General features: G+C 52.4%; 2 protein-coding genes across 2 annotated transcripts in view; one reads left to right on the top strand and one right to left on the bottom strand.

The window, feature by feature from the left end:
- SEC14L5 (SEC14 like lipid binding 5) overlaps positions 1 to 3,031 on the bottom strand; it is a 35,636-nt gene extending 32,605 nt beyond the window's left edge. Inside the window, exon 1 of the mRNA XM_021698251.1 lies at positions 2,969 to 3,031. Within this exon, the coding sequence (XP_021553926.1) occupies positions 2,969 to 3,031 (63 nt within the window). The remainder of the gene's footprint in view (positions 1 to 2,968) is intronic.
- Positions 3,032 to 19,331: 16,300 nt separating this feature from the next.
- Positions 19,332 to 20,023, top strand: part of PPL (periplakin) — a 43,778-nt gene continuing 43,086 nt past the window's right edge. Inside the window, exon 1 of the mRNA XM_021698356.1 lies at positions 19,332 to 19,566. Within this exon, the coding sequence (XP_021554031.1) occupies positions 19,505 to 19,566 (62 nt within the window). The 5' untranslated portion in view covers positions 19,332 to 19,504. The remainder of the gene's footprint in view (positions 19,567 to 20,023) is intronic.

Below are 20,023 nucleotides of genomic sequence, written 5' to 3'. Positions count from 1 at the left end.
AAGATAATACGAGCTCACTGTTTTGAACCAAATAATACAGAATACAATCAAGAAAGAAGAAAACAAAGCTCCTTAGAATCCCACCTTTCAGAAACAAAATTCACGTCAGGGGATTTGGCCCAAGGAGAGAGACACCCATTCACTGGATTAGTTAAATTTTTGAAATGAAAGAAGAAAAAAAAATTTGGGGGGGGGGTAATTTTTTAAGCTCAGTCTAGAAAGGTTGGCTCAGTGCTATTTTATAACCAATTCCCTGAGTTCAGTTTTAGTCATTTGTGTTTGTTCCTGGTGGACTTCTGAAGCAAGGAATGCTTCAATTCTCAAGTCAGTTTCGTTAAACAGAAAAACCAAAGGCCAGCTCATCTGGTCACTCGGATGCACTGAGAATAGCTGAGTCCATCTGAAACTTGCCTGGCATCTGACCCAAACTGAAGGCAAGTGTTTAGCTGAGAAACAAAGACGGACATTAAGTGCAGAAAAACCCTTTTGTGCCCACACAGCATGCAAGTTATGTTGAGTTATGCAGCTATTTGGGGGACAGTGATGTTTTTTGTAAACAGTCGGCAAAGTGGCTTTGTCGGTAACATTGCAGAGGTTTGGGGCCCTTTCACCAACAAGGATTGTACGGAAGATAAGGAAACATGGGCAAGGCTGTCCCTTTGAGAAATACAAATAAATTAATGCAGATACAGATAATAAGTATCTGAAAACCTTTGTTTCCTACTGTACCCACAAGCCTCTATGCATCAACACCTAGGGACTGTTAACAGATAGGGGAGTAAAGGGAGTCCTCCTTTCATTTATGAAACAGGAAGCTTACAAAATATGCTTAACATACTCCAGTAAAATCAATGTGAATACTTTACTAGTCTTATTTATACAGACTTACATGCTACTTTAGCCAGCGTGTTTTATTTTAAAGTGCAATAATTGTAAATATTTTTGAGAATCCTAAATATGCTAAATTAAATTTACATTTATTAAGCTCATGCAATAATAAAACAGTATTAGTTTTCCATTTTACAGTTATTTGTCTCAGTTTCATGGTAGAAAACCACAGGGCCCTGGATTGTTCCAGAAGGGTCGGGATGGTGTCTCTCTTATTTTAAATGAATGAATGAATGAGTCCTAGGGTCTTAGAATACGTGAGCTACCTGGAGCCTTAGACAGAAGACAAGTATTTATATTTAGTTGCCATTTATTGTCTATTTGGTATGGACCAAGCTCTTTGCAGGGCACCTGCCCCCCACCCCCCTATTCCCCCTACATTATAATATATATTATAATATATATATTTATAACATCCTCATGACAACTCTGTGAAGTGCATATAACCATCCCCATTTCACAAATGAAGAAACCAAAGCTCAGAGAAATTCAATAACTTTTCAACAACACACAGCCAGAGCTCAGCAGAGCTGCAGCAAGGACCCAGTGCTTCTGACTCTTCATCATCCCCTGGTGTCCCACCCTCATTACGGGAGGGAGGGTGTCCCACCTTCATCACACAGCCACACACAGCAACAACCGTAACAGTAACAGCACTTGGTCTGTGCCAGACCTTGCATTGGGAGCTTTACATATATCAACTCATTTAATCCATGGTACAAAGCCCGGATTTGGAAACCACCTACTCCTCATTTAGAGATGGGGAATGGAGGCTCAGAGAGGTTAAGTAACTTGCCCAAGGTCACCCAGCTGGTCAATACAACCCCAGGCCTGCCCCCTGCCTCTTGCCCTGGAATCATCTGCACATAACAACACAACATGTATGAATGACTCCAGATGCTTTAAAATCCATTATGTGATTATAAACACATATATAGGTAGCTTTGTAGAATAAGATCAGGCAGGACACACATCCACAGAGGTACCAATTGATATTAAAGTCCTTGAATCAATGGCTGAAGTTAGGCAGCCAGGCTGGGATGGGGAGGATGCAGGTGGATGCCAGTGTTTCTTGCACTTTCAATACAATCATTTATAACACCTTGTGGTGGAAGAGCAGGGACAACCACATTTCGTGAGTGCTGACTCTGTGCCAGGCATTGGGCCAGAGGCGCTACACATTTCTCATTCACTCCTATCACAAGCCCATAGCATTGCTCCCTTTTCCCCAAGGAATGAGACCTCTGAGAGGCAGAGGGATGGTCCCAAGAAGGAAAGGTACATCTGCCTATTTACAGCACCTGCCCCTTGGTGCAAAGACCATTGATTCAGGAGGCCAAGAGCTTGGGAGTCAATTCTAGTCCCTCAACTGACTGGCTGCCTGACTTACATAGAGTGAGTCTGAACCCACCTTGAAAATGACTGCCCTTGCTGCACACTGGCCCTCTCTCAGCTTCCTTGAGGGAAAGGAAAAGCGGTGTGCAAACAGAAGGAGGACCCTGGGGGGAGTGTTGTGGTAAAAATCATGGCTCAGGAGTACCCCCTGCATGGGTCTGAGCCCTGGCTCTACCTCTTCTCAGCCACGGAACTTGGGGCCACCCCTTCACCCTTCCAAGCTTCAGTTAAGTGAAGGTAAAATGAGAAAAATGAAACAATGTATGTAAAGACTTGGCCATGTAAACCCTCAGTGAATGGCTGCTACCATCATCATCATTAGTATATTTACTATTATTATTATTAGCATTACACAAATGACAGCAGTGGCTTGGCACACGATATCCTTGTTTTCTAACAGAAACAGGAGCTTGAGATGAGAGAACAAGGCTGCTTCATCAAGGAGAAAGAAAGAAAGATCTTGTGATTTGGTCAGTGGGCAAGGATTCCAGAGGCTGTGGTGAAGGCTGGGGTGACTGGGTGGAGGGGTCACTAGTGAGAAGCCTGACCCACCAGGTCAGCGGAGCAGCTCAATAATTCCTTCTCATTTGGGGGGACTGAGGGGCTTCCTCTCATTCCTGCATAGCTGACCTCCTGTGTCCCTCTAACCATCACACAAGGGGCTGGAGAATCAGGGGTCACTCACCGCCATGACCAGCTCAAATGGGTACTTGTAGATGCGGACAGGAGACTGATACTTCTGCACCATGTTCTTGCAGGAGCACCAACAGAAGCCACCCAGGTAGGAGTGAGCACAGAGCCTGGGTGACAGGTGACTGGTAAGGTAGCAGCTCCCTCCACCTGAAGCAAGAACCCTGCCCACTGCTTCCCCAAGCAAGGGGCAAGCCCAGCCCCTTCAGGTTCCACCCACACATTTCCCCAGCCCTCAAAGCAAGGGGGCTGATGTGATCACCAAATTACTCTGAGCCAGGCCCCAAACACCTGCCCTGTCCATTACCCACTGCTCCAGATCACACTCATCCCTCAAAGAGCAATCAGTACCCAAACTTTCCTCGGTCCCCACCCCTTCACACTGAGGCCCGCAGCAGCACCCCTCATTGTCACTCACATGGAAACACACCTTTGCAATTCTTATACTCCCACAATTCATCACCCACCCACGCACCCCACAGCTCGCCACAGACGTCCTGACCCTATAGATCCCCAAGTATCATTGCACCTGCCCTCCCATTTTCCTCCAAGATACCCTGACATACACACACAGTCTTCACTAAATTTCACAGGCACTGTCTCTGTAACACACACACAGGCACACACATGCACGACTCACCTCCCACACGGGACTGCCCTTGCACACACATGCAACTTCGCACACACACTCAGCTCCCTGGAGCTCACACCTACCCAACTCCACGCACGCACACAATTCCCCTGGTGCGCACAAACGTCCACACACTCGCAAGTACACCGGTATGCACATGCACGCACACACGTATGCACTCGCAGGCACCCACAGCCCTGCTCACCCTCGGAGTCTCCGGGGACGTAGCCCCGGGGGCAGTACGGAGCTGAGTCCTCCAGGGCCCCCAGCGGACGCCTGGCCCGGAGCGCAGCGTCTGGGGCGAGGCCCGACCGCGGCCGCCCAGCCTAGGGCGTCCTGCCTTGCGCTTCCTGGGGCCCGGCCAGCGAGGGAGGGGCCTGCAGGGCGGGAGCGAGACCTGGCTGGCGGGAGTGCTCCAGGACCTGGGACAGCGGAGAATCCGGCCTAGCCCCGCCCCTAGCCTGGCCCCGCCCATGCCACCCTGCTTCCGCCCCGCCCAGATTTCCCGGGCCCTGGGCTGGTCCTGCCCTAGCCACGCCCCAGTCTTAGCCCCTCCCTTCCTTTATTTATCCCCCGTTTGACTACGCCCCAGCCCGGCCCTTTCTCCAGATTGGCCACGCCTCAGGTAGGCCCCCCCCCCCTACTGGTCCCCCCCCAAAACCGCAAGCCCCGAAAATGGCCCAGCCCCAGGAAGAACCCCCCCCAAGGCTCCACCCCCAGTCTAGCTCTGCCCCCACGCAGCCCTTTGCCCCGCCCAGCCCCTCCCCTCTTAGTAAGATTTACTTTCACACTCGGATTACCCTGATCGCCTAGTCTCTGAGCCCCGCCCCTTCCATGGGCTACTCCTAGAGCCATATTGGCTCTGCCCCAAGCCCCACCCATGCATCATTCATTCACTCTGCGTAGGTTTACAGAGCACCTACTAAGTGTCATGTCCTTCCAGGTGCTGGAGAGTCATTAAGTGAACAAAACACAAAAATCCTTGCCCTCCTGGAGCTTACATTCATGGGGGGGGCCAGACATTAAACAAATAAGGAAGTAGATAGTATGTGAGATAGTGAAAAATACCAAGGAGAAAAGGTAAGCAGGGAAAGGGTTCAAGAAGTGAACGAAGTGAGGGTACAATTTATTTTATTTTATTTTTTAAAGATTTTATTCATTTATTTGACACACAGAGAGAGAGAACAAGTAGGCAGAGAGGCAGGCAGAGGGAGAGGGAGAAGCAGGCTTCCCGCTGAGCAGGGAGCCCGATGCGGGGCTCAATCCCAGGACCCCGGGATCATGACCTGAGCCGAAGGCAGCGGCTTAACCGACTGAGCCACCCAGGCGCTCCGAGGGTACAATTTAAAACAGGATGGACCGGGACCTCCCTGGGAGGGTGACATTTGGCCATCATCTCCTTTTAGTTCATACCCAAACCCATCTAGCCCTCTCAAGATCCCTAGGGACCCAGCCTCCCTTCCAAAGCCCTCCCTTCCTGCTCCCCATCTATTCGGCCTGGAAGAGCTAACAAGCTGGCGCTGGACAACCTTGTCTTCCGTGTATTCATTCATTGGACATTTACTGAGCATCTACTATGTGCCAGCACTGGGTGACTTCACCCATTCCCAAAGGGGAATCAGGCAGACACACCTGCCCTCGCGTGGCCCACAGTCCTGGACAGGGAAAGGGTGTGACAATGCTCTGTTTAGCAAATACATAGGCCTTTGCATCCTATGATAACCAGCCCTTGTTCATTTCCTTTCTAGCATGTGTCACACTCTGTATTCATTTATTCATTCATTTTATTTATCTGTGCGTTATTGACTGTCCCGGGAGACTGTGAGCTCCGTGAGGCAGGGACCATGTCTGTCTTATTCATCTGCTCCCAGGACCCCAGGACCTTACTGGGTACCGGGCACACAGTAGGTGGTCAGCGCATTCTTTCAATTAAAGTTACCAAGAATGGAAATGGAGCGCAAAGTTGCCATCCCTGCCACAAGGTGGCAGCAAACGACAGTCCACGACTCCAGGGTCCGCGCACCGCGGGAGATGGGGTCCGGGGATGTTTCCGCTGTACCCGGGGCTCAGCAAGGAAACTCGCCTGCTTGTCCTGGGCGTCAGTGCCGGGCCCGTAGTGAGCACTAACACTTAGCTGTTGTTACAGCACGGAAGGCGTTAAATTGGCATTTAGTAACCACAGAGCGGGATGTTCACACCTAGAAAGGTGGGGCGGAACAGTCTGTCCCAAACTCTCCAGCTCCTCAGACTCCTTTCAGCAGAGTGCGTGTTAAAATGCAGATTCCCGGGCACCGCTCAGAGGAGGCTAGGAATCTGCCTGTTCAACAAGTTCCCCAAGTGATTCTTTGAGTGGACAAGTCTGGTGGTGCTGGCTGGCAGATCGTGGGGGTCCTTCCAAGCGCTTGCGGATCCTGGAGTGCTCGAACTAAACGCCGGCCCAGAGTGGGAGGCGGGGCGCTCACAAGCGGGGGAGGTCCGCTCGCCAGAGCTCCTCCCAGATGTGGGCGTGCTTCCACTCCAATTCACTCCGTTCGGTTCTGGCAGAATCTTGGCTACCTACCCACACACATGTCTCCTTTGCCACAGAAGGTGACAGCTTGGGGAAGCAGGAGCGGGCGTGGGAGATGCAGGGAGCGGGCCAGGAAGAGTCCCAGGAACAGAAGAGAGGCCCTGAGACTGAGGGGGAGGCCTCAGGTTTCCTCGCTACCAGCAGCGTCTCCCCTGCTCCCAACCGGTGAGGATGGGACTCTGGGCCGGGGCGGGGAGCCGGGGGGAGGGAGGGGCACAGCCGGGTGGGTTCGGAAAGCTCAAAGTGGAAAATGCAGCCCAAAGTGGAGTGAGAACCTAACTCCCTCCTCCTCCAGCTGGAGGGAAACGAATTAATAATAGCACTGCCTAGCAAGTGTTACCTATTATGAGCACCGTTCTATTACTAATTATTCCTACCATCTATTGAGCACTTACTTGGCACGTACTGTTCCAGACACCGTTCTAAAGCCTTACAAACATTTAATCCTCAAAAACACCCCTGCAGTGATGAAATTGTTTGGAACTCCATAGAGGTGGTGGTTGCCCAACATTATGAATGCACTCAGTGCCACTGAATTGTACACATCAAAATGGTTAATGTTAAAATGGTTAGTCGTTATGTTATATGATTATCTAAATTTAAAAAAAAAAAAAACCTTTTAGGGGGCGACTGGGTGGCTCAGTCCTTAAGTGTCTGCCTTCTGCTCGGGTCGTGATCCCAGGGTTCTGGGACTGAGCCCCGCATCGGGCTCCCTGCTCATTGGGAGCCTGCTTCTTCCTCTCCCACTCCCCCTGCTTGTGTTCCTGCTCTCGCTATCTCTCTCTGTAAAATAAATAAATAAAATCTTAAAAAAAAAAACCTTTTAAGATCAAAACTATTTTAATCTTCATTTTAAAGATAAGGTCACTGGGCGCCTGGGTGGCTCAGTCAGTTAAGCATCTGCCTTCAGCTCAGGTCATGATCCCAGGGTCCTGGGATTGAGTCCCGCATCAGGCTCCCTGCTCTGTGGGGAGCCTGCTTCTCCCTCTCCTCCCCACTTGTGCTCTCTCTCTCACTATCTCTGTCTCTCTCTCTCAAATAAATAAAATCTAAAAAAAAAAATAAAGATAAGGTCACTATGGCACAGAGAGATTGAGTAACTTGCCCAAGGTCACACAGCTACTAAGGAACTCAAACCCAGGACCCTAGTTCTCCAGTGCCTTCTTCTGCCCGGGACTGTAGCTGAATTTCCCAGAAGATATGATTTTCCAGCCTGGACTATAAAGATATCCAGGCATTTTGTTCTGGGCTAAGGAGGTACTAGAAGGATGGGCTGAGTCCATGGGATCTCTGGGGGATGAGAGGTCAGTCCCAGGGGCAGGACCTTCAGCCTCTATCTGCTGCTTCCTACTTGCCCTGCGGAAAGGACCAAGCCAAAGCTGCCGTGTGGTGAGGTAATTTTTGAAGACTCCAGAAACCACCCCCACATCTCTGAATATCTCCCCCACAGATGGGCCCCTACCACAGGAAATTCAACCATTAGCAATGCGTTTATTTGAGTAAAAAAACTGGGCCCAAATGCAGATATCCTCAGAACGCGTCCATCCTGCAGGAAAATGTCCTCAGTTGGATAGCTCAGTATGACACCAAGAAATGATGGGGTAAAGAGGGGGTTGAGAGTGAGGGGATCCAAAGTCCAGACCCTTGTGGGGACACGAGTGGCCCTTAATGTGGGCTCTGGAATACATGAGCGCCCTGGGATGGTGCTGAAGCTAGAGAGGATGGGACGTTTTTTAAATCGTGGTTAATATACATAAAAGTTATCATCTTAACCATTTTTAAGTGTACAATTCAATGGTTTTTTGTATATTCACAAGGTTGTGCAACTATCTACCACTATCTAGTCCCAGAACATTTTTATCACCCCAAAAGAAAACCAGTATCCATCAAGCAGTCCCTCCTTTCTCCCTCTCCCAGCTCCTGGCAACCTCCAATCTGCTTTCTACACCACGTCTCATTTGTCCTAGGGCTGCCTCTAAGTCCCTGTCCCTTCTCAGAGTGCAGCTCAGGAACCTCCTGGATTTGGGAATCTCGAGGGCCACAGGGGTCCTTAGCAGTGTGGCTATGTACAGGTGTGCAGGTAGTAACCTGTCATTGGGCAGCACTGATGGAACAAGAGGCTGAGCCTGGGGGGGCCTGATCCAGGAGGCTGCACAGCCAGGCACTGCGCACCTAGACCCCCAGTCCACGCCCAGGTCTAGTCACTTCCACACAAGCTTTGGGACTCCACCAGGCGCTACAGGTGGGATCAGGGTCCAAAGGTGAGTAAAAGGCTGTCTGAGCCCCAGGAGCTCTCAGGAGGGAAGAGAGAGGGAGCAAAGGTAGGGTGCACCGGGAGTCAGTGTGGCGCTTGGGAGGGGGCTGGGTGGCAGAGTGGTGAGCAGTGGGTGCTAGAGTCAGGTCCACCTGGGTGTGCATTCTGGCCCTGCCACCTTGTAGTGTCCCTGCAGTGTGTATGGCCACAGTGTCTCCTCCTTTAAAATGGGAATAACATGGATATTGTCCAGCCTTAAAAAGGAAGAGGGTTCCGCCACATGCTACAATATGGATGAATCTTGAAGACATTGTGCTCCGTGGAAGAAGCCAGTCACAGAAGGACAAATATTGTTTGATTCTAATTATATAAAGGACCTAGAGTGGTCAAATTCATAGAGACAGAAAGTGGAAGGGTGGGTACGGGGGGAGGGGGAGAGGAAATGGGGAGTTAATGTTTAATGGGGACAGAGTTTCAGTTCTGCAAGATGAGAAAGAAGGTTGTGGGGACGGATGGTGGTGAGGATTGCACAACATCGTGAATGTACTTGATGCCACTGAACTATATGTTTAAAAATGGTTAAAATGGTAAGGGTTTTTTTTTTTTCAAGTTTTAATCTTAATTCCAGTTAGTAAAATATAAGTTTTATATTATGTATATCTGACCATAATAATTCAAGAAATCACGTTGGGAAAATTTTTTTTTTAATGGGTAAATAGTGTCAGCTAGGAGAGAGGGATCGTTTTCCAGGGGACTTCTAGGAGAGGGTGACATTTGAGATGGTGCAGTGGAGGAAAGTGATGACTCGGCTTTATTAAGACAATTCTCACACCATACAGTACACCCACATACAGTGTGTGAGCCAGTGCCGTTTAGTATATTCGCAGAATGGTGCAACCACCACCACCAATTTTTTGAACATTTTCATCCCCCCAAAAAGAAACCCCGTAACCTTTAGCAGTCCCTCCCCCTGTGTCCCCCAACCCCTGGCACCCACTGATTTGCTTTCTGTCTCTATGGATTTACCTAGTCTGGACATGTCATATCAATGGAATCACATGCAATGTGGCCTTTCGTGACTGGCTTCTCTCACTGAGCATCGTGTCTCCGAGGTTCCTCCATGTTCCCCCAGCCCCTGCTCTCCTGCTTTCACCCATGACCGTCCTCACGCCCCAAGTTACCTTGATGGCAGCACAGAGTGCCCCCCCCCCCACCTTGGGACAGGGAGGAAGGAACCTCACGTATTAATTTCCTACTAATGTTCTGGTGGCCTTAAAAAAAAACAAAACAAAAAACCCACACATTTATTATCTGACGATTCTGGAGATCAAAAATGTGAAATCAGCCTCACTGGGCTAAAGTCAGAGTGTCAGCAGGGTTCGCTCCCTCTGGAACCTCTGAAGGGAGAATCCATTTCCGTGCCTTTTCCAGCGTCTAGAGCCTGCCTGCATTCCTTGGCTTGTGGCCCCTGCCTGCATCATCATATCTCATCTCTCCATCTCTAGCTGTGCTGGTCACTGCATGGCCTTCTTTTCTCAGTGTGTCTCCATGTTGCAAATCTCCTTCTGCCTTTTTCTTATAAAGACACCTGTCATTGGATGCAGGATCCTAAATCCAGGACAATCTCATCCTGAGATCCTTAACTTACTTGCATCTAGAAAGAAACTTTTTCCAAATAAGGTCACATTCCTAGATTGCAGGGGGTTAGGACTTGGACTTACCTTTTTTGGGGGGCCCCCATTAGCCCACTGCAGGGCCCACCTGTGGTTGTACCTTGGGTTGGTTGGCCTCCTCCTGGTGCATTCTACCTCTTGCCCCTGCTTCCCTGGCCTGGGGTCACTGCAAAAACAAAGTCCCTGTAACCAAGCTCAATGCTTAGAGGGACCAGGACCAGGACAGCTATGGCCTCTGACTCCTCTGGGTTGGAAAGAGGAGTGCGTTGCCCTTGCCTTTCAGCAAATTAGATGTGACCCTAACCCCCCATCCTAAGTTCCTCTGGAACAGTGTAGGTGGGAGCAGGGATGGGCAGAGGGAGAGATGGGATCTGAGAGAGGTTGGACCATGGTGCTGGAGCTGGGCACTCCCAATATTAAGGGATCAGTCCAGGTCATGATTCTGCCCACCACACTGGGGTCAGACCAAGATGCTGGGCAGGTAGGAGGTTGGCCACAGGGACCAAAACCTATGGTTGGCCCCATGAACAGAGCAGACCCCAGGGGACACCCCCACACACCCAGCTCAGTCCCTGAGGCCCCAGCTGCCCCTGCCTGGGGGGAGAGGCCAGGGTACTGGGTGATCCACTTCTCCTCTATGCCTGGGTCCAATCTGACTTTCCCAAGTCACTCGAAGCAATTACCACCAACCACATGCAGCTGTTTAAATTTAAATTAATCACATGGATATTAACATATCATATATTTATATAAATAATAATAAAAATGAACAATAAATTTAAAAATTCACTTGCACTAGCCTCATTTCAAGTGCTCAACGGCCACATGGGGCTTTTGCCTCCCACGTACACGGAATATTCCCAGCATCTAAGGAAGTGCCGTCGGACAGGGCTTCTCCAGACTCGCCCCTGGACCAGCAGAGGCTGGGCCCTTTCTGGAGAACAGGATGGACTGAACAGGGGTGGGGGCAAAAGAGGGGGTGTTTGTCCAGAGCCAAACTGGTGTTGACTCATCAGTCCCGGGGCCCAAGCCCAGGCAAGGGATTAAGCCTGAGCCAGTGACCAGAGAATGGCCTGGGAGGGCAGCGCATGGGGGCTTGGCCACCCAGGTCTCTGGCAGGAATGTTTGACCTCAGCAGAGAGAATGGACAAAAGGCCCAGGCAGACCCAGACCTAGGCAAGCAGGAGGGATACAGGGGCAGCTCTATTTTACATCACAAATGGCGAAAATGCAATATGCAGTGGTGGGTCACTTCTTTTTTTTCACTTAATACCCCAGTGCTTCCTTCCTTGTGAGGCCTACAAACCCCCCATGTGTCCGTCCCCTTTCACCCAATGTCAGATGTCTGTCTCAGCATTTATCAGCCACACATGCCCCTTGGTGGGCATTTAAGTTATTTCATTTCTTTAAAATGTGTTGTCTGTCTGCTTTTCTATCTCTTTCCCTTCTCAGGCTGGGAATATGTGGGTTGTATCTTGTTAGCTGCTGTAACCCCAGGGCTGAGCATACAGTAGGTGCCCAATAAATGGATGGGTGAATGTGTGGGAGGCACTGTGGAGGCAAGAAGATCCTCCCCTGAGGGGTTAGGGGGAGCCTGATTCCTGTGGAAATGTCAGTGGTGTTTGGGAGTATGATGAGGGAACTAGGGTCCCTCACTTGCCTCCCTCCCCTTCCTTGCCAGGGCGCTGACCACCCTCAGCCTCGGGTCTGACTGCTTTCCTCACAGTGTCTCCAGGCCCCTGCTCCATGACTTTGTCTGCCTGGGGTGCTCCATCGCTGGGGACCCGGGACAGGTGCCATCATCCACCCACAGGTGGCATTAAACTCACCATCCCCCAACCCCACCTCTCTGCAGCAAGCTCCCTGAGGGCAGAAATCTGTGTCTGTTGTGCTCAGCCTTGTATCCTGAGTGCCTAAAACAGGTCTTGTCACATAGTAGGTACTCAATAAATATTTGATGAATGAATGAATGAATGAATGAATGAACAAACACCTTCTCTTCACCATGGTTCTGACTCAGGACCTCCTGACCTTTGGTCAGTTCTCCTGGACCTTCCCTGGGACCACTATCATGCATTGACCCTCCTGTTCATTCATTCAGCAGTGACATTGAGCGCCTACTCTGTGCCAGGCACCTGGCTGAATGGGGGCAGACATGGGGATGAGGGCGCTAGCTCAGACTGCATGGATGTTGAGGGTTTTTTTTTTAATATTTTAAAGATTTATTTATTTATCTTAGAGACTGAGAGAGCATGAGTGGGGGTAGGGGCAGAGGGAGAGGGAGACAAGCAGACTCCCTGCTGAGCGGGGAGCCAAACGCGGGGCTTGGTCCCAGGACCCTGCGATCATGACCTGAGCCGAGATCAAGAGTCGGACGCTCAACTGTCTGAGCCCCCCAGGCGCCCCAGATTGCAGAGTTTAAATCCTGAGTCCTCTCCTGACCACCTTGAGCAGACTCTTAACGTCTTGGAGCCTCAGTTTCCACATCTGAAAAATGAGGAGAGGAGGAGGGCCAGTTCATCATCTTTGTTGTGGTCATGGTTTCACCGTCGGGTGCTGATGTCAAACCCATTGGATGGTACACTTTATTTTTTTTAAAGATTTTATTTATTTGAGAGAGAGAGAGACAGAGAGAGAACACAAGTGGGGAGGAGAGGGAGAAGCAGTCTCCTCACTGAGCAGGGAGCCCAACATGGGGCTCAATCCCAGGACCCTAGGATCATGACCTGAGCCGAAGGCAGATGCTTAACTGACTGACTGTACCCCTGGATGGTACACTTAAAGATGTACCCTTTGTTATATGTCCATCACACCTCAATCAAGCTGGAATCCATAGGCCAAGCACATAGCACAGGGCCTAGCACATAGTACATGTTAGCAGAGGTGGGATTGTTTGTCATTACTACATGTCTTACTTCACAGAATCCTTTCAAGACCCTATGGAACAGGTGTCAGAGTATTCCCATTTTGCAGGTGGAGAAGCTGAGGTTCAGAGAAGTGAAGACATTTCCTCAGGGTCACATAGCTAGGAAACAGAGGAGCTAGGATTTGACATCCTAACTCACTGGCTCTTTCCCTATTTACAAATGGGGAAACTGAGGTTCAGAGAGGTTAAGCCACTTGCCTAAGATCACACAGCTGGGTACATGGCAGAACCAGGATTCAAACCCAGGTTGGCTTCAAGCTAAAACCTAATTTGATTCTGCCCCCTGTGGCCTAGCTTGCCCATCGCTCAGGCCTCCAGGCTCTGGAGGGAATAGTGTTCTGACCTTCTGACCTGGGCCATCCCCAGGGGCTGCCACACCCTGGACACTGGCCCCAGAAATGCAGCCCTACCGGTCTGGGCAGCGTGAGCCCTGGCAGGACCCCACAAGGCGGGGTGGGAGGAAGAAAGGTTGGGCATTTAGGGGAGGACAGGAGATTTGGGGTAGGGTTGGGCAGCCTGTCCTGCGGAGATCCCAGGCCTGGCAGAGCCTGTCCGGTCCCACCCAGCTCCACTCTCTGCCCTGACAGTGTGACCTCCTTACTGGGAGGCCCTTCTGGCCCGGCTGAGAGGCCCAGGGATGGGCTTAGAATGAGGTGTCCAGAGAGAGGGAGCAGGTTGTACTGGAAAGCAATCCAGGGTTCAAGATGAGGCCTGGATCTGCCAGATGGACTGATGTGCTAGTAGGGCTGGGTCAGAGTGGGTGAGGCAGGGTCTGAGCGTCACCCCTGCAGAGCTGAGGGTTAACCCCTCAGTGGCTGGGCCCGGGGGAAGGGCCAGGGCTGCCAGGGGCACCAGGGCCTCAGAGTGGCCACTATTCAATAGTTCGACAACAGACACAGCTGTGAGATATACCCCTGCATCCAGAGGGCACTGGCAGGAGGGTCCTCTGAGCAGCAGCTCTCTGGGAGGGCGGCAGGGCGGCGCTGCCTGGCAGGCAGTGTGGAGATAGCCAGGATGGGGCAGCCTGCCAGGGGCCCCCAGTGGGTAGGGCCCCGAGGCACATTCTTGGGGGATGACTCAGGGGCAGGCAGGGTGGTTGACTAACCATGGACCCTTTCCTCTCCCCGCTGCCAGGGTCCAGCCTCCCGTCTGGCCCCAGGGGTGTTGTGGGGAGCTCACCAGGCCCCCAGCCCAGCACTGAGTGTGAGTCAGCCCAGCTGGGCTGGAGAGCCAGCATGATTTTTCCATCCCTTGCATTGTTCTGCAAGAAAAGTAAATACATGTTACAAAACCCAGGGTGAAGCTGGGCCAGTCCCCTCCTGTCCCCTTGAAGAGTGGGGAAGAGAGCAGCCTCCATGCCAGGTGCCTGGCACATCATGCCACAACTGACTTTTCCCCATTTTACAGATGGGGAAACCAAGATCCCAAAAGGTTAAGCCACCCCCTCGAGGGCACACAGGTGGGTGCGTGGCTGAGCCAGGATTCAAACCCAGGGGGGCTTCAAGCTAAAGCCTGTGGGCTCTTTCCTGGTGGGTGCAGACAGGGCCTGAGCATGTAGTGCATCAGTCTGTGTTTCTCAGGGTGGTCCAGAGTGTGCTTCTCAAGGTGGCTTCAGCAACCAGGGGGAAGGTGTTTGTTAACATGCAGACTCCTGGGCCCTTCTAGACCCACCCAACCAGGGGACTCTAGAATCTGCATTTTTAAAGGTTCCTCAGGTGGGGTGTGAGGTCACACAATTGGAGACAGGAGATGGCTGTCCGCAGGAGGATGAGAGAAGGCGCTGTGGTTAGGAACAGGCTGCTGGTCCCACACACACCTCTCTCTGGGGCTGGGAGAATGCTGCCCTTCTTGTTCCAAACTGGTTCACAGAAACACCCCAAGCCAGTGAGTGAGTGAGCACCTCTCCAACTGCTGGGGAAAAAAATGACAGCAAACAAGGAGGGTGTGGGTGACCCTTCAGAAGGCGGTGGCCTCCTGGGAGTCAGCAGCCTGGCCCCACTGCAGAGAGGGGACAGGGTTCAGGGACCGAGGGTGGCCTGGTTGCCAGGGCACTAGAAGGCCCTGCAGGTGCCATCTCCGTGGGTTTAACCATCAAGCAAACCCCAGGAAAGCAAACACCCTCCCCCGAACCTCCACCCCCAGTTGACCAGGGGATGAGTCACTTGGCATAAGAGGGCTCTGCGGAACCAAACAAATCCCATCTGCCCAGAGGAGGATGCATGGGGCCAGAACACAGCTCCCACCCCATCCGGCCTGCCCACAGACGAGTGTCGTGCACACGTGTGTACGCACACAAAGCCACACCAGCTCCAAGTCCAGATTTTAGAGAACAGAGCAGGGAGGGATGGTAAAGCACAGCCCAAATTCCTCCCTGAATTTGCTAATTCTCCCCAGCTGAGTCAGTGGGAGGCTGGGAGGGTGGAGGTGGGTGGGGGTCCGAGCTCAGGGCTGGAGCCGAATAACCCAGGAAACAGCCCCGCTGGGCCCTGGGCCTCTCAGGGCCTCAGTGCCCTCCCCTGGAACATGAGATAAGAGAGCTTTGGCCCAGGTGGGGAGGGCTGGCCTGCTTCACGCAGTGGGAGTCCTCGGGGAGAACCAATCAGCTGAGGCATGTTGGGCGCATGCCCTGTTGCCTGGCACGGAGTCCGTCCTCCATAAACGAGAAATGCCATGAATATCATCAGTGTCATGACTGTCATCAGCAGCCGAGCTACAAGCAGGCTAACCTGGAAGTCTCTAGCCTGGTTTCCTTCCCAAAGCCAAACATCACCTCTATTTGTTTGTTTGTTTGTTTGTTTGAGAGGGGGCAAGTGAGCAAGCAGGGGGAGGGGCAGAGGGGGAGGGAGAGAGAGAATTCCAAGCAGACTCTGCACCGAACTTGGAGCCTGGCATGGGGCTCTACCCCACGACCCATGAGATCATGACCTGAACCAAAACAAAGAGCCAGACCCTCAACTGACTGAGCCACCCAGGCATCCCCAACCATCACTTTTGTAAGCGGTGTGGGGAAAGAAGATTTGGAAATTGGGAGAAATCCAGAGTTTTGACACAGTTTGGAGTTCCTATGACTGCTTATACCCCTCAGCCCCACAAGCCCCCAGCTACACATGTAACCCCCTCCCATTTGTTGAGCCATCACTAACTGCAGGGGGCTTGCTAAGTGCTTCACACATGGGTGGGCTCACCTTCTGTGGTTGAAGTTATTGTTGTGTGCCCATTTCAGAGATGAGGACAACTGAGGCCAAGAGGGACAAGATGACTTGCTCATGTCCACACAGGGGAAAGGGACCAAGCGAGGACTCCAACCCAGGTCTCCCAGGCTGCTCCTCCCATCTTTGGAGCCCTGATAAGGCTCTTCTTCCCAGACTCATCCAGGTGGGCTTTGTAGTTGTATCTTTGTCTCAGCTCTTAGACCATCAGCAACTTGAGGGTAGAGCGGCTTCAGCACAGATTCTTCTATTTCCCAAGTTTCATGTCTTTCATAATCTTTACCCACCATTATTTCCCAGGCCAGTAAGAAAGTCCAACGAGGAAGGAGGTTATTACATAGAGTGTGGTGGGTGCTGATAGAGGGACACACAGCGGGGATTGGTGGGGGGCGGGCAGTGGAGGGGACAGCAGGGGAGGCACTGGGAAGAGGAAATGCCAGACTTGGTTCATTTTTTTAAAAAAGATTTTATTTATTTATTTGGCAGAGAGACACAGCAAGAGATGGAACACAAGCAGGGAGATTGGGAGAGGGAGAAGCAGGCTCCCCGCCAAGCAGGGAGCCCAATGCGGGGCTTGATCCCAGGACCCTGAGATCATGACCTGAGCCGAAGGCAGATGCTTAATGACTGAGCCACCCTGGCGCCCCGAGACTTGGGTCATTTTTAAACAAGTTTTTAAAAAGCAACTAAAAAGGCAATTCATGCACATATAAAAGATAAAATCAAGAGATTAAAAAAAATAAAAATAGATAAAATAAACTCCAAATACTGTAAAAGAGTGTACAATGAAAATTCAGATTTTTCTCTTGTCCCTCCTGAGGAGACTCACAGCTAACAGTTTCTTGTGGATTCTTCCAGAAGCTTTCTGTGCATATACACATGTATATTCTCTCCCTTGTACTTCTGGTGCCTGACCACGTGTATCCACATCTGCCCCTCATTCATTTCCAGCTGCATGGTCTCCTAGTGTGGATGCACAGTGGTTACTTAACCACTGTCTCCCCATGGCCATCAGCTTGTCTCCAGGGCTGTCTCCATAGCAACAGTGCTGCCACGAACATCCCCTAAAGCATGCTTATCTCCCATGTAAGAGTCCCCCGTAGGGATAGGTAAGGAGAAGTAAGAAAAGGGTTTCCAGGCAGAGTTGCCGCATGGGCAAAAGCAGAGGGATCAACAAGGTACCTTCCTGTGCCCCTGGCTATGGCCCACTTGGGGTTGTGGGTGGGTAAGCTCTGTGCGGAGTTCGGATTCTGCAGGCCCCAGGTTCCCTCTCCCCCCACAGTTGATATCTGTTCCCAATGTCAGCAGGCTGGAGTTGAGTCCCTTTGTGCCCTCCAGGCCCCATCTCTTAAGAGAAAGGCACCTTTGCTGTATTTTGTTTTTCCCCTTTTCTTATCATTGTAGCGGAACCAGGCAGCCAAAGCTGGGAGAAGGTTAGTATCGGCTGAATGAGTGAATGAAGGAACACACTGAAAGCAATAGGCCCTCCCCAAGAAAAATGTACATATGGACACACATTTTGAAAGAAGCTATGAGGATTCACAGACCCCCTGAAGTTCACCCACAGATGCCTCATTAAGAATAATATTTTCCTGGGCGCCTGAGTGGCTCAGTTGGTTAAGCGACTGCCTTCGGCTCAGGTCATGATTCTGGAGTCCCGGGATCGAGTCCTGCATCGGGCTCCCTGCTCAGCGAGGAGACTGCTTCTCCCTCTGACCCTCCCCCCTCTCATGTACTCTCTCTCATTCTCGCTCTCTCAAATAAATAAATAAATCTTAAAAAAAAAAAAAAAGAATAATATTTTCCTAGAGTCTCTGTAACACTTTGAAACTGAAGTCCTTTGGTGGCAGGGACAAGAGATGGTCTAAAGGACGCTGTGTCTCTCAGATGCTCCAGGGTCCAGGGTCAGTAAAAGCCTTTGGGAATCAATTTCCATAGCACTGTCTTTATTTTATAAATAAAAACATGTGGGGAAGGGACTGGCCTGAGGACTCGGGATCCTCAGCAGGGGACTCCTGCCTCCCTCCCCTGCAGACCTCATTGCTCCTCCTTTCCCGCTAGGCTCAGACCCCACCTCCACTCCCCTCTAAAGTGGCACTGAACCTTCCCAGCTGTCCGGGCCCCATTTGGGCTCACTGCCAGACTCGGTTTACTGCCTGTTCCACTGCAGCCTTCTCAACTGGTACACACCTAACACCGGGTGCACAGTGGCCCACTGTCTAACCCAGGGACACCGTGGCACACAATTTAACCTGGGCACATGTTGGCAGAATTCTGTAACATGGCGATTTTGAACGAGAATCCAGCCGCGTTTATGACCAGCCATGAAGTATTTCTATCATGCCAGGGCCTGGAGTTATTAGTTTCAAAGGATTTTTTTGTCTGCCCTAGATAGCCCACTTCCTGCACATTTGGGCCAGACACTGTGCTAAGTACTTTGTGTGAATTCTCAACAGGACTCTCCTCCTAACCCTTGGGGCTGTGGGCAGTTGTTATCACTGTTTGACAAATAAGGAAACTGAGGCTGGGAGCGGTAAGACGTCTTGCCAGGTGTCAGCTGCGGCTGAGGTCGGGGATGTGAATCAGGCAGGCGCGCTCCACAACCTCTTTTCTCAATTGCCATTGGCACTGCTACCACCTGAATGTAATTCACCAGCTAGCCAAGGCCCAGAGACCCGTCTGGTCCCAGCCACACCTGTCTGGGGGGGACCCACCTGGATGTGAGCCAAGGAGATGGGAGCGCGGCGCGCGAGGGGCAGCGGAGAGCCAGGTGAGGGCCCTCAGCCAAGGGGCGCTCCAGGCCCGAGGGAGGGGGGGTTGAGTGTGGGGCTGGGTATGCCCGGGCCTGTGCGCCCCCGCCCACCTGCCAGACACTAGAGTGCGGGGGCCGGGGAGGGTGGGCGGTGTCCCGACAGGTCCCCGTGTGCCATCCCCAGCCGAGGCTGGGCGCTCCGCTCGCTCGTACCAGGCCTAGGGCGCGCGCCCAAGGGGCCTGGGCGCCCCGCCCACCCGGTGGCCCCTCCTCCGGGAAGGTAGGCACCACCTTCTCCGGGAGCCGCCCGGAGAGCCAGAGGCCCGCGGGCGCCCCGCCCCCCGTGGGTAGTGACCGGTCGCCGCAGTCGCCGCGCCGCACTAGGGGTTTCTGCGCCACCGCTCGCTCACCTGCGTCCGCTGCCCGTCCCTCGGTGCGCGCCGGGCCCCCCCCCGCCTCCCACTGCCAGCCCGGCGCCGCGACCCGCCGCCCCCGCCCGCGCACTCCGAACGCCACCATGAACTCACTCTTCAGGAAGAGAAACAAAGGCAAATACAGCCCCACCGTGCAGACCCGGAGGTGAGCAGGCGCCGCACGCCGCGCCCGGGACGCCCGCGGGAAACCAGCGCGCTGAGGGGCGCCCTAGGCTGGGAAGCACAGCCCCGAGCGTTGGGGGAACGGCCTGGCCCGGAGAGCTGCAGGGGGCCCCCCCGAAAGCGTGGCCAAGGGGGCGGGGAGCTGAGCCGGTAGTGCGCCGCAGGCGGGAATGCGGCTCCCGAGGGACACCCGTGAGCTGGCAAGCCCTGCCGGGGTGGGAATGGGGATGGGCTGGGGGGCGCCCGAGGAAAAACATGATACTTGGCACCGGAGAGTTGTAGGAGCTCAGGGAGCATTAACTTGGTACAGGGAACTTCTGTGTCTCAGGGTCGCCCTTGCGCCGGGGATTCTCCTGAGACGGGAAGCACCGCAGGGGTGGACAGTGGTGTGTCGGGAGGACGCTACACCCAAGGCAAGGGCACCGCAGGGGACTCAGGAA

This window comes from Neomonachus schauinslandi, chromosome 5 (genome assembly GCF_002201575.2).
Source record: "Neomonachus schauinslandi chromosome 5, ASM220157v2, whole genome shotgun sequence".
Classification (NCBI taxonomy): domain Eukaryota; kingdom Metazoa; phylum Chordata; class Mammalia; order Carnivora; family Phocidae; genus Neomonachus; species Neomonachus schauinslandi.
The sequence above is the reverse complement of the archived record's forward strand: the minus strand, read 5'-3'. Positions and strand labels throughout refer to the sequence as shown.